The 14,673-nt window shown below is 51.1% G+C and overlaps 1 protein-coding gene across 7 annotated transcripts in view; it reads right to left on the bottom strand.

The window, feature by feature from the left end:
- The window catches only part of CUNH16orf95 (chromosome unknown C16orf95 homolog), a 198,243-nt gene that overhangs the window by 168,030 nt on the left and 15,540 nt on the right, over positions 1-14,673 (bottom strand). For 3 of the 7 annotated variants that reach the window (XR_010408255.1, XR_010408252.1, XR_010408253.1), the window contains one exon: positions 13,824-13,991. The exons of 1 other annotated variant lie outside the window; for it this stretch is intronic. Coding sequence is in view for 1 of the 6 variants with exons in the window: in XM_064581486.1 (XP_064437556.1) it covers positions 13,865-13,991 (127 nt within the window). In the remaining 5 variants the exon portion in view is untranslated. Of the gene's footprint in view, positions 1-6,266; positions 13,992-14,673 lie in introns of those variants that run through there. 3 more of the 7 variants (XR_010408254.1, XR_010408258.1, XM_064581486.1) reach the window with 2 other exon arrangements.

Raw genomic sequence — 14,673 nt, 5'->3', positions numbered from 1 at the left:
CGTTCGGTTCAAGTGGTCTTGAATTTTATTTAAGAAGGAAGAATTTGGGATTGCACAAACAAAGGCTATCTGTGCTGGATCGGGTCGTAATCAGCTTCTCTCTCACCTGGGAGGACAGAAACAAGAGAGAAGCTGGGAAACCCCAAGTTTCACTTTGTCTGGAATGGTTTGAGGTGAGTGGGAAGCAAAGTAGCTATTTTAATAGGAAAATAAATGAAGTGATCATCTTTTTGTTTTTAATCTTTTCACTGTTTCCAGAGGAAGAAAATTACCATGTCTGGCTTCCTCCCAGGCCAGCCCATGGAACCTGGGCCCTCAGCGACCCTCAGGGATCTAAAAGAAGTCACAGTCACTCAGGGAGCAAGGGGCAGTTCCAGGTGTCCAGCCAGCTCCTGCACATTTCACATCTGCACTCTGAGAGGCGACAGGGCCACAGCACTCCACCTGTTTCGTCCTCTGTAAAATGGGGTGAAAACAGTACCTATTTCAGAGTATACTATTATCGTTGATGATGATGGCTGTGGCTACATGTATTGAACGCTTGCTCACTGTAGGCAAGGCATAGGGCTAAGCATGTCACCAATATGATCTCATTTGACAGGTGAAGAAGCAGAAACTCAGAAAAGTGAAGTCCCTGGCCTTGCCCACCTAGCTAGACACAATGTTGACCCTGGGGCTGGTGAAACAGAGCAGTCCCATCGGCCTGTGATAGGTGTGTGGATGGATGGAAGAAAGGATGGATGGATGGATGGATGGATGGATGGATGGATGGATGGATGGATGGTTGGGTGGATGGACAAATGAGTGGGTGGAAGAATGGAAGGATGAATGTGTAGATGGGTAGATGGGCAGATGGGTATGTGGATGGATAAATGAATGGATGGATGGATGGATGGATAACTGGATGAATGGATGGACAGATGGATGGATAAATGGATAGATGGAGGGATGAAGAGATGAGTTGGTGGGTAGGTGGATGGAGGGATATAGGGGTATATGAGTAGATGAGTATGTGAATAGATGGATGAATGGATGGACAGACGGACAGATAGATAAATGGATAGATGGATGGAAGGATGATGGACGGACGGGTGGGTGGACTGATGAACAGATTAGCAAATGGGGGAATAGGACCATTGTTCTGGTTGTGAAGAGTCCAACTCCTTCCTTTAGGGGAAGCATTGGAAATTTCCATGTGTTTGCTTTCTACAGTTTCTGACAAATGTTCCACAGGAGAACAAGGTTTGGCTGCAAAATACCTCTTCTTCTCCTGATGAAAAATAGCACCTCTTTTTTTTTTTTTTTCCTTGCAAGTGATGCAAAACATTTCACATGGACCCAAACATATCTAGCACCTAAGGGTCAGGAGCTGGGGACTTCACCAGACACATACATCATTAAAGTTCCCCTGAAATGAACATTGCCACTGTTTTGTGCCCATGAATAAAGCATTAAACAAAATTGAGACTGAGACACCTCATTACCCAGGGTCATTAAGTAACTCAGGAAGACTAGAGCTACGTTTGAAGCCAATTAAGAGGCCTCACACTGGGTGTTAGAACCATATGAGGGGCTGGCATATCCCCTAGCACATAGTAGGCACCTCATAAAATGTTTAGAACAAGTCAACAGGATGCCCCTGCCCCAGAGATTAGCCAACTTCACCAGCGTGCTCTTAGATCCCCCTCATCAGGTTACCTAGGACTACAACACTCAGAGCTCAGGACCACTGTGAGTGCACAGAGCAAATGACCTGCGCTAATGACAAATACCAACAATTCAGCTGTTTTCATTTCTTTGTGTGGTAAAATACACAAATATAAAACTTACCACACACTAACCATTTTTTTTTTTAAAGATTTTATTTATTTAACAGAGAGAGACACAGCGAGAGAGGGAACACAAGCGGGGGAGTGGGAGAAGGAGAAGCAGGCTTCCTGCGGAGCAGGGAGCCCGATGTGGGGCTCGATCCCGGGACCCTGGGATCATGACCTGAGCCGAAGGCAGACGCTTAACGACTGAGCCACCCAGGCGCCCTTTACACTAACCATTTTTAAGTGTACAGTTCAGAGGTACTAAATACATGCATAATGTGCCAATATTACCACCATCCATCTCCAGAACGTTTTCCTCTTCCCCAACTGAAACTCTTTGGGGTCCCTTGGGATTCCATATGAATTTTAGGATGGGTTTTTCCATTTCTGCGAAAGACTTTATTAGGATTTTGACAGAGGTCATGTTGAATCTGTAGATCACGTTGGGTAGTACTGACATCTTATGAATATTGTCTTTTAGTCCATGAACATGGGATGTCTTTCTATTTGCTTATATCTTCTTTAATATCTTTCAGCAATGACTTGTAGTTTTCAGTGTACATATTTTTCACCTCCTTGGTTATGTTTATTCCTAAGTATTTTATTTTTTGATGGTATTGTAAATGGAACTGTTTTATTGACTTCCTTTCTGTTACTGTAAAAAATGCATCTGATTTTTGTGTGCTGACTTTGCATCCTACTTTGCTGAATTAATTTTCCAGTTCTAACAATTTTTGTGAAATCTTCAGGATGTCCTACATATAAGATTATATCATCTGTGAAGAGAGGTAAATTTTCTGGACTCCCAGGAATACACTGAATAGAAGTGGTGAAAGCAGGCATCCTTGCCAACAGAAAAGCTTTCAGTCTTTCACCAGTAACTATGATGTTCACTATGGGTTTTTCATACAGGATTTTACTATGTTGAGATAGTTTCCTTGTACTCCTAGTATGCTGAGTGTTTTTAGGACAGCAGTTATTTGTTTTTATTTAACAAACACTTCCTTAGCATCAGCTGCCAGGCACTGTTGAAACTGCTTTATAATTATTAACTCATTTAATCTCCAAAGCAACCATATGAGGTATGAACTACTATTATCTCCATTTTATAGATGAGGAAACTGAGGCATGGACTGAACACATAGGAAGCTGTGGAACCAGGTTTCAAACCAGATCATCCAGCTTAGAGTTCACGTTTGAAACAACCAGGAAGCAGAGCAGAAGCCAGCAGGCTGAGTATCTATTATGCCAAAGACAATTTATCACATTACCTAATCCTTCCCCCATATCGTATGATGTAGATCTTTATAGGCCCATGTTACCACTGAATAAACTGAGTTTACAGACATTTAGGAAACTTCCCCAGGGCCACACTATTAGTGAGAGATGAAGGCTGGGTTTGAATTTAGACTGTTGAGCCATAGAACATCGCCAACCCACCCACAAGGGGTAGCGTCCAGAGCCACACTGTCCATAAGCCACTTGTGACCACTGAGCCCTTGAAACATGGCCAGTGCCACATGTTGACATGACATTTTACATAAATTGAGTTAAATACAATGGGTTATTACAATTAATTTCATGTGTTCCTTTTCACTTTTTTAAATGTGACTACTGGAAAACTTACATATGTGGCTCACATTATATGTGTATGTGTGTATATACATCCAAGAATGTAGGAGGACAGGCAACAGCAAGGACCGGCACAAAGGAGGATCTGCTCCCATGTCTCCCCTGAGCACTCACTCCCTTTTCAATCAATGTCCCTGGTACTAGGTACCTTGGGAGAAGGCTGACAGCTGGTGTCTAACTCCTTGGGGCTACCGTGGACCACACCAATCACCAATAAGAGCTGCTTGCTCCACCAAGGGGAGGATGCACCCTGGGAAGGGGGCTCAGGACAGAGGAGACTGACTGCACATCATTCCTCCACTGATACCAGGCACTCTCAAACCCCAGGAGCAGCCCTTTCCAGACCCCAACAAGCAGTGCAAATGAAAGGCAAGCCCTGAGCACCAGGGGCAGGCAGAGAAGGCAACCCCACCATCAAGAATACAAGTGCCCTGGCAACTCAGCATAGAGAGGGTCTTCCCATTCTGCACCAGGAGAACCCAGACTGTGGGATCCTGGGCTGTGGAGCACACATCTAGTACATCATCACTGATGGCAGAAAGATGACCTGGAGATGTAGGGTGGGAGGAGAGGAGGGTGGTAAGAGGCGGGCAGGAGGAAGAAAGACAGGGAAGAAGGAAATGGGAGAGGAGGAGAAGAGAGGAAAAGGGGAAGGAAGAAGGGGAGAGGAAGGGGGGAACTGGAGAAAGGAGGAGGGGTCACTAGTTACTGAGTGCTCTCTGCCTGCCAGGCCCTTGCAAAGTAATATCATCATCCCCATTTCTCAGATGTGGAGAACAAGGCTCAAGGAGGTGACATAATCAACCCAAGGACACACAACCAGTAGGCTGTAAAGCTGAGTCAGCCGGGTCTATGTGACACCAGACCTATTTCTATTGCTATGGCACATGTTCAGTCACCTGGTCAGTCAAGTGACCAGGTCATGGTCTTCCATCTCCAGGACAATGAGTCTTTCTGCATAGTGTGTGTTCTGTAATTCTGTGATCCAGAACTCCGGGTGTCCTAGATGGCCTGGAGCATGTGCGTGCAGGCAGCAGGACCCGCAACGGCTGACCCCCTACCTCAGTCCTGTCTTCTCCACTCCCAGGGCTCTAAAACGGGCCAGCTGGTTACTCGGATGTACGTGTCCCTTCCATGCAGACACAGTTCTAACAGCCACACCCACCTCTCCGTGTGGCTGCTCGGCAGTGCCCACCACCGCACCTGCTCCTTCCCCCGCTTCCCTGGCTCAGTACATGACAGCATCAGGTTTCCAGGTGCCTCCTCTCCTGCTCTCCCACCCCCAGCCAATCCATCAGCAAATCCTGTTGTCGTCATCCTCAAGATAGACCCAGACCTCAGCATCCTTCCAGTTTCATTCTTGGGTGGCAGAGCACCTCCGGGCAGCCCTCTATGGCCAATTCTCAGCACAGCCACCAGAGGGAGCATGTTAGAATCCAAGCCTGATCAGCGACTCTTCAGGGACTTGCAAGGGCTTCCGCAAGTCAGAAAAAAAGCCGAAGACCTTCCCATGGTGCCAAGCCCGAGCTGACCTCCAGGCCTGACCACTCCTCTCTCCACCCTAGCCACAATGGGCTCCTGCTATTCTGCATACTCACAACATGTCCACCCCCAGGACCTTTGCACCTGCCACCCTCTGCCCAGCAATCTCTCCCCCAGACTCTCCATTCCATCCTCTGTAGAGCCCCCTCTTCAGAGAAGCCCCACCCTCCCCCATCAGCACCGATCCCTCTACTCTGCTTCACCTTCCTAGCACCGACAGAGTCTATTTGCCCATGACCATGACCTCAGTCCCCACCATTTCATGCCCCATAACAGAAACATGCTCTTACAGGACACTGGCGTCCAAGGACATTCCTGTTAAAGATAACACTGCCCTTTTGCTCTGTTTTTCAGTATGTGGGCTGGCCTGTCAGCTGTCCTCAGACAGACCCATATGAGACAGAGGAAGGGACAGGTGAAGGTTGTGGACAGACCATTCTTAGCAGAGGCAGTGCACCTCCCAGCAAATGTGTGAAGAACTGTGTACATCTTAATTAAATAATGCTAATTAAATGACACAGCAACAGCATTTTTATCTCCCAGGCTGGCAAATATTCACAAGCGGAATCATACCCAGTGCAGGTGTGGGGAAGAGACAAACTCAAACACAGCTGTTGGTTCACACCCACACGGCACTCTTAGAAAGAGCTGCGACACCTGTGTCCGTAGAGAGTGCGCTGCACGCTGTGCAGAGTGGGGAACACGTCTCTTGCTGGATGCTACATGACTCACAAGCACAAGCAACACTCCTACAAGCCTGCGTGCACAGCTCCGTTCAGACACATGCACACAGGCACAGTCCCCAGTGGATCTGACAGTGGAACCCTCCCAGAGCACCAAACATGCTGAGACTTCCATAGAACCCATGCGGGCAAGAACTGCTATCTGGAAAACTTCTGGCAAGAGGGAAGCAAGATACAGGCAACGCAGTGTCAGCATTAATAAGTGAAATAAGTCAGTCAAAACAAGACAAATACCATAGGATTTCACTCATACGTGGAATCTGAGAAACAAAACAGATGAACATAGGGGAAGAGAAGGAAAAATCAAGTAAGACAAAACAGAGAGGGAGACAAACCATAAGACACTCTTAACTCTAGAGAAGAAACTGAGGGTTGCTGGAGGGGAGGTGGGGTAACTGGGTGATGGGTATTAAGGGGGGCACGTACGATGTAATGAGCACTGGGTGTTATATGCAACTGATGAAGCACTATATTCTACCTCTGAAATTAATAATATACATGTTAACCAACTTGAATTTAAATTTAAAAAAAAAAGTCCAAAAAACAAATTTAATAAAAAATTAATTTAAAAAAAAGTTGTTTAAAAAAAGAAAGAAATGAAATGAGACAAAACAAGGCCCTGGAGCAGATCCTGGTCCCAGGTGGTCCCATGGGGCCACTTCTGACCCATGTGGCCATGTGTGGCCCTGTGCAGTCACAACAGAACCTCTCTGGGGAGTGGTTTCCTTTTCTGCAAAAAAGAGGATAACAATAATCTTAGCTTTCAATAATTAAATGTGAGAATTGTAAGCATTAACTGAGGTCCCAGGGACAAAAGTGTATGTAAGTTAATAATTTCTAAACCCATATATAGCAAACTCCTCCCCTGATGAAATAACAGATCTAGTCCTTGATTGTCAAGGGATGCTAAAGCTCCCAGGTGGGGCTTTGCTGCATCAGGCTGGCCCCTCTGGGCTTCCTGGCCGACCAGTCGTAGCATGTGACGAGTGGGACCACGAGCACCAGGAGTCTCCTGACACGATGCCACAGGGAGCACACAGCCTGGCCTCAGAAGCAATCTTGCAAAAAATAATATACCTCAATCCGTTAGGCCTCTAGATCAGGAAACACAACAAAAAACAGCAATGAGGCACTGTGTTTATGTTTAAAAAATCCTCACTTCTGATACATTTTCAGACTCCTATGCCTGTTTTTATACATAAAATGGTTTCTCGAAGGAAGAAAGGAGAGAGGAAGGGAGGAAGGGAAGGAGAGAGGGAAGGGTGGGAGGGAGAGAGAGGAGGGAGGGAGCATGCTTGCTGGGAGTGGGAGGAGGGGTCAGCCAGTGAAGCACACGCAGGTCAGAGGATAGGATTTGCACCCTAGAGACAACCTGCCCAACCTGGCAAGGCACCCTGGAGCTCAGATACCTGGACCCCCCACAAAGCCCACGCTGTCGGCCAGTGAGGGGCAAACCCAGGCAGCTCAGAGGAGGCCTCTGGCTACCGGCCCACCCCCTGCTCCCTACCTGGGAACAGGGAGCGTGTGTGCTGCAAATTCTGGAATTTCCCCCCTTCAAATGTGGGATGTCTGGAAAGGATACACTTGCTCGGCTGGTGCTGAGACAACAAAATTCCCCAAACTCTGGAACGCCAGCCTTCGCCTCCTCCAGAATGCCACCACCTTCCACTGCTCATGGATCAACCCTGAGGTTTGTTGTTTTAACATAAAAACGGTGCCCTCCAACAGGGCTGCTCTCTTGGAAATGGCCAAAGTGAAAGCAGGCAGTTCCCCATCACTCCTGTGGCCCCAGACCCCCCAGTGGGGCATCCGGCAGAAAAAACAGTGGCTCCCCCAAATCAACAAGGGCTTATGGAGCACCCACTGTGCACCAAGCGAGAGCTGCCAGGACAGCAGGAAAACCCAGGAGGACCCTGAGCCCCAGCCGTGGCCGACACGCCTCACTGACGGCCAAGCTCTCTCCTCAAGGGCCCACGTGGCTTCCGTGTGGCCGCAGGGCCCCAGCCACAGGACCGACCCCACGTGAAACAAAACCCAGTGGATCTGGGGCACTATGTCCCCCAGGGAGCTCCCCTAGAGGAGAAGTGAATTGGAGACACCTGGAAGCGGGGAGATTCTTGAGAGGGAGGTGACCTGAATGGGATGCGAGAGAGCTAAGTTCAAGTCCTGCGTCTGCCACCAGCTTGTGGCGTGGCTTTGGACATGGCACTACCCTCTCTGGGTCTCAGCATCCCTACCTATGAATGAGGTGGCTGGACTAGGTGTCCCCACAGCCCCTGCCAGCCCCTAGGTCTCAGCACCGGGGTAACCAGAGAGCTCCCTGAGGGTGGAGCTGGGCAGGGAGCCCACCCAGGACTAGGGCAGGGCTGGGCTGGGCAGACAGCGGGGGCTCCACCCAGCCACAGCAGCCTGGCAGAGCCACTAGGGCTCTCACCTTCTCCCAGGCAATCCCAGGTGGGCCCATAGGTCCCAGGAAGCCAGACAGGAGGCTGGAGCAGGTGCAGGGTGGGGTTATGTGGGCAGGCAGGACACCAGGCCCCCATAAGACCCGTCCCCAGTCCTTCAGATGCAAGCTGACCTCCCAAGGCCACACAAGCACCCGGCTCTTGGGCACCTGGCCCCATCAGCAGGTCATTTCCAGACAAGAGTGTGATGTGTCCTGGTGCATCGCTGGAGCTCTGTAATTCATGAACTTACTCATTCATCCAACACGACAGCTACGGGGTACCTCGGGTGTGCCAAGCTCTGTGTTAAGCACCAGGCATACAAGGTGCTGACTTGGTAAACCTGGTCCAGCTGGTAGAGAGGGATGATCCCAGCAAGCATTATCAGGTGCCTGCAGCACGCCCTGAGTCCTGCAGTGGAGACACGCCCCAGGCCAGGGCTGTACGGGTGGAGATCCCTCACAGCTGTCCAGCAAGAGCCCAGCACAGTGCCCTTAGATGGCCAGGCTGTGGGAAACAAGTTAATACTAGCAGCAAAGTTCACACATAGGGACTTCCAGGAACTAGGACCCACGTGGCCATGTTAGGGGAACCGGGGTCAGAAAACGCAGTTTTGAATCCCAGCTCTGCCACTTACAGCTGTGGGGCCCAGAACAAGTTACTACACCTCTCTGAGCTAGACATTTCGCACGTGAGTCGGATCTCACCCAGCAGGTTGTTGCACATCTGACACAAATGGGGGGTGGTGCAGCTCAGTTACTGAATCGTGGCTCTGCCTCTTACCAGCCTCTCCGAGGCTCAGCTGCCCCATCTGTAAAATAGGCTGATGACACGGCAAGTCGTCCCCAGCAGTCACACTCACGTCTCTGCAGTCCCAGAGCCGAGCGTAAAGCAGAGGGGCATGGCCGCGCAGAAGTCTGCACCCCTAGCCTCCCGCATCAGAGGTACAGCCACAGATGAGAGCCTGCCTTGGAGTGTAAGAACCTTCCGGATCCACACACACTAATATGCTATTCAAGGCTTCGGGGGGGGCACCTGGGTGGCTCAGTCGTTAAGCATCTGCCTTCGGCTCAGGTCATGATACCAGGGTCCTGGGATCAAGCCCCATGTCGTGCTCCCTGCTCAGCGGGGAAGCTTGCTTCTCCCTCTCCCACTCCCCCTGCTTGTGTTCCCTCTCTCGCTGTGTCTCTCTCTGTCAAATAAATGAATAAAATCTTAAATAAAAAAAAGACTTCAAGGGAGCTGCAGTCAGTAGAACACTGGCCCCCAAAGATGTCCAAGTCCTTCTCTCGGACACTTGAAGGGGAGACGGCTACTGAGTAAGAAATGAATAAGGAAGTAGATATGTTGCTGAGTTCTTTGGGGAAAAAACACAACCACCCTCAACCAGAAACACTCGCCCTGTAAAGGAACCCTCCACAGTCTGGATGTGAGTTCTCCAGTCGGTGTTTTCCAAAGCCCGAACACTACCCCCCGCCATGGCCACCTGTCGAGGGGACTCTGCAGCTGAAGAGAGAACCAGGACAACGGCTCCCTTCAGAACGCTGCCGTTCCCGGCTGGGGAGCGCTACGGCACCATCACCCTCTGGGATCGCCTGGCTAGCTGCTCGGCCCAGAGCTCCCGGCTGCTCCATGCGGCCGTCCACTGGGGGCAAGCTGACAGCTGGGGCCACCATCCTCATGCGGAACCAGCCACGTACTCACTGGATGGGAAAGCAGTCATCCCACCCCCGAAACAACCCGTAGGTTCTGCTCCATCCAGGGCTAGGAGAAACTCATCAACCGCAGCAAGCGCTTCCAGCAGGAAGATGCTGACCATTGTTCTGGAAGCCAGGAGAAACAGGTTTACAGCAAAGGAACAGCTCTCAGTTGGCTGTAAAGGACCTTTCTGGAAAGGGAATTTAGGGGATTTCCCTCAGGTTGCGATTCTCTTGTGGGATCCTTTCACATCTTAGAAATCCAATGTTCATCAATAGTTTGGGGACTTCATTTGCATTCTAAAGAGCAAGACATTTTCCCAGGAATTGTTTTTCCTTCTGCTCATTCTGCCCTGCTTGCTGCATCCTTCTGTTCTCCATTTCAGTGTCCCTGCCTCCTGAGACCTTGCCCTAGGCACGTCCCATTGTCCCCTGGCTCCCCCCACTCTACACGCACCCCTACAGTACTGGAAGGCATGTCATCCCCCACCGTCCATCACCAGGCTGGGACCGAGGTCTGGGACAGGGATGAGGACGCAGGCCAGAGCCTGGGGGGGGATGGGGTGGTGGAGATGTCCCTCTGGATAAACGCTGAGGTGCTCTGCAGTTTCATTGTCACTTGGATGTGGCAGCTTTCATTCATGGCAGTGGCTTGGCCACATTCCCCAGCATGATTTTTTTCAAAGGACGGATTCTCTGACTGCTTGGTGTCCTTGGTCTCCAGGTAGACAGCAGACAGGCTTCTCCCCAAAAAACCAGAGACACCATTCCCGTCTGGAACAGCCTCCGGGCCACGGAGGTCCCTGGGAGCTGGCCTGGCTCCGTGAGGCCTGGGCAGGGCAGCAGCTCACCTCTCTCCCAGGGTCTGGGTCTGTACACCTGTGCCAGGGGTGAGTGCTCGCTCCACCCGGCAGCCCATCACGAGCCTTCAGCATGCCTGGGAGATACCAAGCACCTGAGGTGGAAATGGGGCTCGGGGAGCCTGCTGCCCTTACCCTCAGAGCAGTAACAAGATTTAGGAAGGTGAGAAGCAGACCCGCATATCTACAGTAAACGCTGTAACCAGGCTCAGTAACATTCTAGAAGGCCATGAAGCCTTAGGACAGGTCAAAGGGCCACATCTTTGCTGGCCACATTGCTAGCTGCTAGGCCCACATGGCTATTTAAAGTGAATTAAATTCAACTACAGTTCAGTTGCAGTGACCATACCTCAAGTGTTCAATAGCCACATGTGGCTTGTGGGCCGCTGCACTGAACAGGGCAGATCTAGAACGTGCTATCACTGCAGAAAGTTCTACTAGCCAGGGCTCGGCTGCATGGTAACTGCTCAGTGAGTGGTACGAGACACAGATGGAAGAGAAGAGGAGGAGAGAGAACGAGCTGGGTGGTAGGGAGGTGAGGGACTAGTAGGGGGGCTGGAGGGAGGGGTGGGAGGGGGCCGGGAGAAAGGGGGGAGGCAGCGGGGAGGGGACTGGCGGGGGGCATTAGGGAGGGGGCAGGCAGCAGAAGGGGGACTAGAAGAGAGGGGGAGGCAGCGGGGAGGGGGCTGGGAGTGAGGGCAAAGGAGGGAGGCATTAGGGAGGGGGGAGGCAGCAGAGGGGCGACTAGAAGAGAGGGGGAGGCAACAGGTAGGGGGCTGGGAGTGAGGGCGAAGGAGGGAGGCATTAGGGAGGGGGCAGGCAGCAGAGGGGTACTGGAGAGACGGGGAGGCAGCGGGGAGGGGGAGGCAGCAGAGAGGGGGCTAGGGGAGAGGGGGAGGCAGAGGGAGCAGTTTCTCCAGGCTCCCTGACTGAGTGTGAGGCGCCAAGGACCATAGGAGCATCCTTCTCAAAACTCCTTAAACTCCTTGGAACACATTCCGCCTGGAAGGTCGCAGATTTCAGAGCCTTTCCTGGAGAAAGCAATCGGGAGGGGAGGGAGGCTGCAGGTCAAGGGAGGGCCCCACAAGGCTGGGCCCACCCCTCCTGACCTCCCTAGCTCCTCCAGCCTCTCTAAGCGGTTTGCAGACAAGAGGCTCTTAGTGCCCTCTCGTGGCTCCTCCTGTCAAGCTTCAGGACAACACACACACAGGCGGGAGTGCCGGGGCTGGGCCAGCCCACCGCAGAGGAGCGTGTCATCCCGGGAATGTGTCTGGGGATTTCGGAACAAAGCGGTCACATACCCTCCACCTGGAGCAAAAGCGCTGCCACCATCCCAGCGTCTCTGCTGCAGCCTCCAGGCAGGCCTCCATTCAACTTGCTTCAGCCACGGTGCTTTTCCCAAACACAGTGTGACGCGCTGTGATCTTTAAAAAACCACCAAGGCCTCCCGCAGTCTGGTCCCTACTCCACCTCCTGTCATTGCCCCTCCTAGGCATAAGCTTCCTATGTAGACAGAATGCTCCGGACTGTCCTGGGCAGGCCCTCACATTGCGCACCTCGGCTGCACGCTGTCGTCAGCCTTCGTCACCAGGACAACAGGACTCGCCTTCCCCCAGGAACCTACCCTGACCTCAAGACAGGTCCACAGGCCTTGTCTTATATTAGTTTCCCCGGGAAAAGCAGAGCCTGAGGCCAGGATTAACTGCAAGTGCTTTATTGAGAGGTGATCCAGGGAGGCCTGTGAAGGAATGGGGAAGTGAGCCTGGGAAGGTGAGCAGCCAGGACAAGGGGCATCACCAAGGTGAGCACAGAGGACAGTGGGGTTCAGTCCTGCTAAGGAGCTCCAGGAGACAGTACAGAACACAGCTCAGAGCTGTCCCATCCAGGGAGGAGGCTGGCTGTTTAACCACAGCTCCCAGCCACAACTGGCTGAGGGCTTCCCCCCGGGGACGTCACTCCCTAGCACATGCAGTCTGTGCCTGCACTGGCTCCCCCAGCCAGAGAACACCAGTCAGGAACTGCGGGTCCGTGGGGCAACATGGGAATGACTGTGAACAGGATGTCAAGAGCACCCCCTGCCCTCCCAGCCCCACGCTCACGTGTGCTTCACTCACTACGCAACTGTCCCCATATTACAGTATCCCATCAGCCTAGGCGCACGTCTTACGCTCACCCCTGCCAATGCCTGACACACAGTACGCACCGATAAATATTTGCTGAGTGAATGAACAATGCTCAGTGTCACCCTTAGGCCAGTGGAGATGGGCCCTAGGAGAACACCACTATGCCCCCAAGGGAAGCCTGGAGGCCCTCCAGGACCACCCACTCAAATGCCCCACGGGGCCAGCCCCTGGCCCAATGGCAGCCTCGTCATCCTCAGCCCTCCAAAGCCTAGATCTCCACCTCTGTCTTCTTCCCGTCTCTAAGGTGGCCACCCCAGTTCACACATTCCCTACCCCCAAGTCTGGTTCCTGTGGGAATCCGTCCATTCCTTCCTGCCAGGGTAGCAACAGAGGTCAACTCGGGGTCGGGGTCGGGGTCGGGGGTGGGGGTGGGGGAAGGTTCAGTGGTTTCTACTTTCTCCTCTGTACTCTTCTGTATTCTCAAAATCTTCCAAAGCGAACTGTGCTACTTTAATTAAACTTTTATTTTGAGATCATCGTGGATTCACAATGACTTACAAGAAATAATACAGAGAAATCCCGTTATCCTCATCCAGTTTGCCCCAATTGGTAACATCTTGCAAAACTGTAGCATAATCTCACAACCAGAACATCAATAAAGTCAAGATATAGGATGTTTCCATCACCACAGAATGCCTCATGTTGTCCTTGGATGATGATACCTACTTCCTTCCCACCCCCCACACACCCCCAAGCCCCTGGCAGCCACAAGTCTGTTCTCCATTTCTATAATTTGATCATTTCAAGAATGCTATGTGGAACAACTGGATATCCACATGCAAAAGACCATCAAATGCATGTACCTCACACCATATATAAAAGTTACAAAACTCACTCAAAATAGATCAAAGCCCCAAATGTATGAGGTAAACTATAAATCTCTTATGAGAAAACATAGGTAGGGGCACCTGGGTGGTTCAGTCGGTTGAGTGACTGCCTTCAGCTCAGGTCATGATCCCAGGGTTCTGGGATCGAGCCCCGCATCGGGCTCCCTGCTCAGTGGGGAGTCTGCTTCTCCCTCTCCCTCTGCCTGCTGCTCCCTCTTGCTTGTGGTCTCTCTGACAAATAAATAAAATCTAAAAAAAAAAAGAGCAAGAGAGAAAACATAGGTAAATCTTTGTGACACTGGATTAGGAAATGGTTTCTGAGAAATGACCATCTGACCTAAGAAAAAACAACCACCTAAGAAAAAATAGAAAACTGGATTTCATGGAAATTTAAAAACTTCTGTACTTCAAAGGTCATCATCAAGAGAGGGAAAAGGCAACCCGCAGGGAAAAATATTTGCAAATGATACATCTGATAAGGACCTACCATCCAGAACACAGCCAGAACACAAACTCAACAACAATGAAAGAAATGGATGATCCAATTAAAACACAGGCAATGAGTCTGAACAAACATCTCTCCAGGAAGACACGCAAATGGCCGATGAGCACGCGGAAGGACACTCAATGTCACTAGTCATCAGGGAAACGCAGATCAAAACCATGATGAGACACTGCTCCACACCCACAAGGACGGCTATCATCCAAACAAGGCTAACAGCAAGTGTCAGCAAGGATGTGGAAAAACCCAAACTGGTCTGCCTGGCTGGCATGGATGTGAATATAAAATGGGGCAGTTTTCCACTGTGGAGAACGGAGTTACCTCAAGCCCCGGCATTCCCAGGTGCAGACCCAAGAAGAACGCAAACAGGTCTACACAAAAGCAGCACGAGCGATGGTGAGCCGACAGGCGGAAACAACCCAAAGGCCC

The sequence above is a fragment of the Mirounga angustirostris genome, unplaced genomic scaffold (genome assembly GCF_029215605.1).
Source record: "Mirounga angustirostris isolate CCGP_5_RB_7025 unplaced genomic scaffold, mMirAng1.0.hap1 SCAF_16, whole genome shotgun sequence".
Taxonomy (NCBI): Eukaryota; Metazoa; Chordata; class Mammalia; order Carnivora; family Phocidae; genus Mirounga; species Mirounga angustirostris.
Note: the sequence above shows the minus strand (reverse complement) of the source record. Positions and strands in the feature narration are given on the sequence as shown.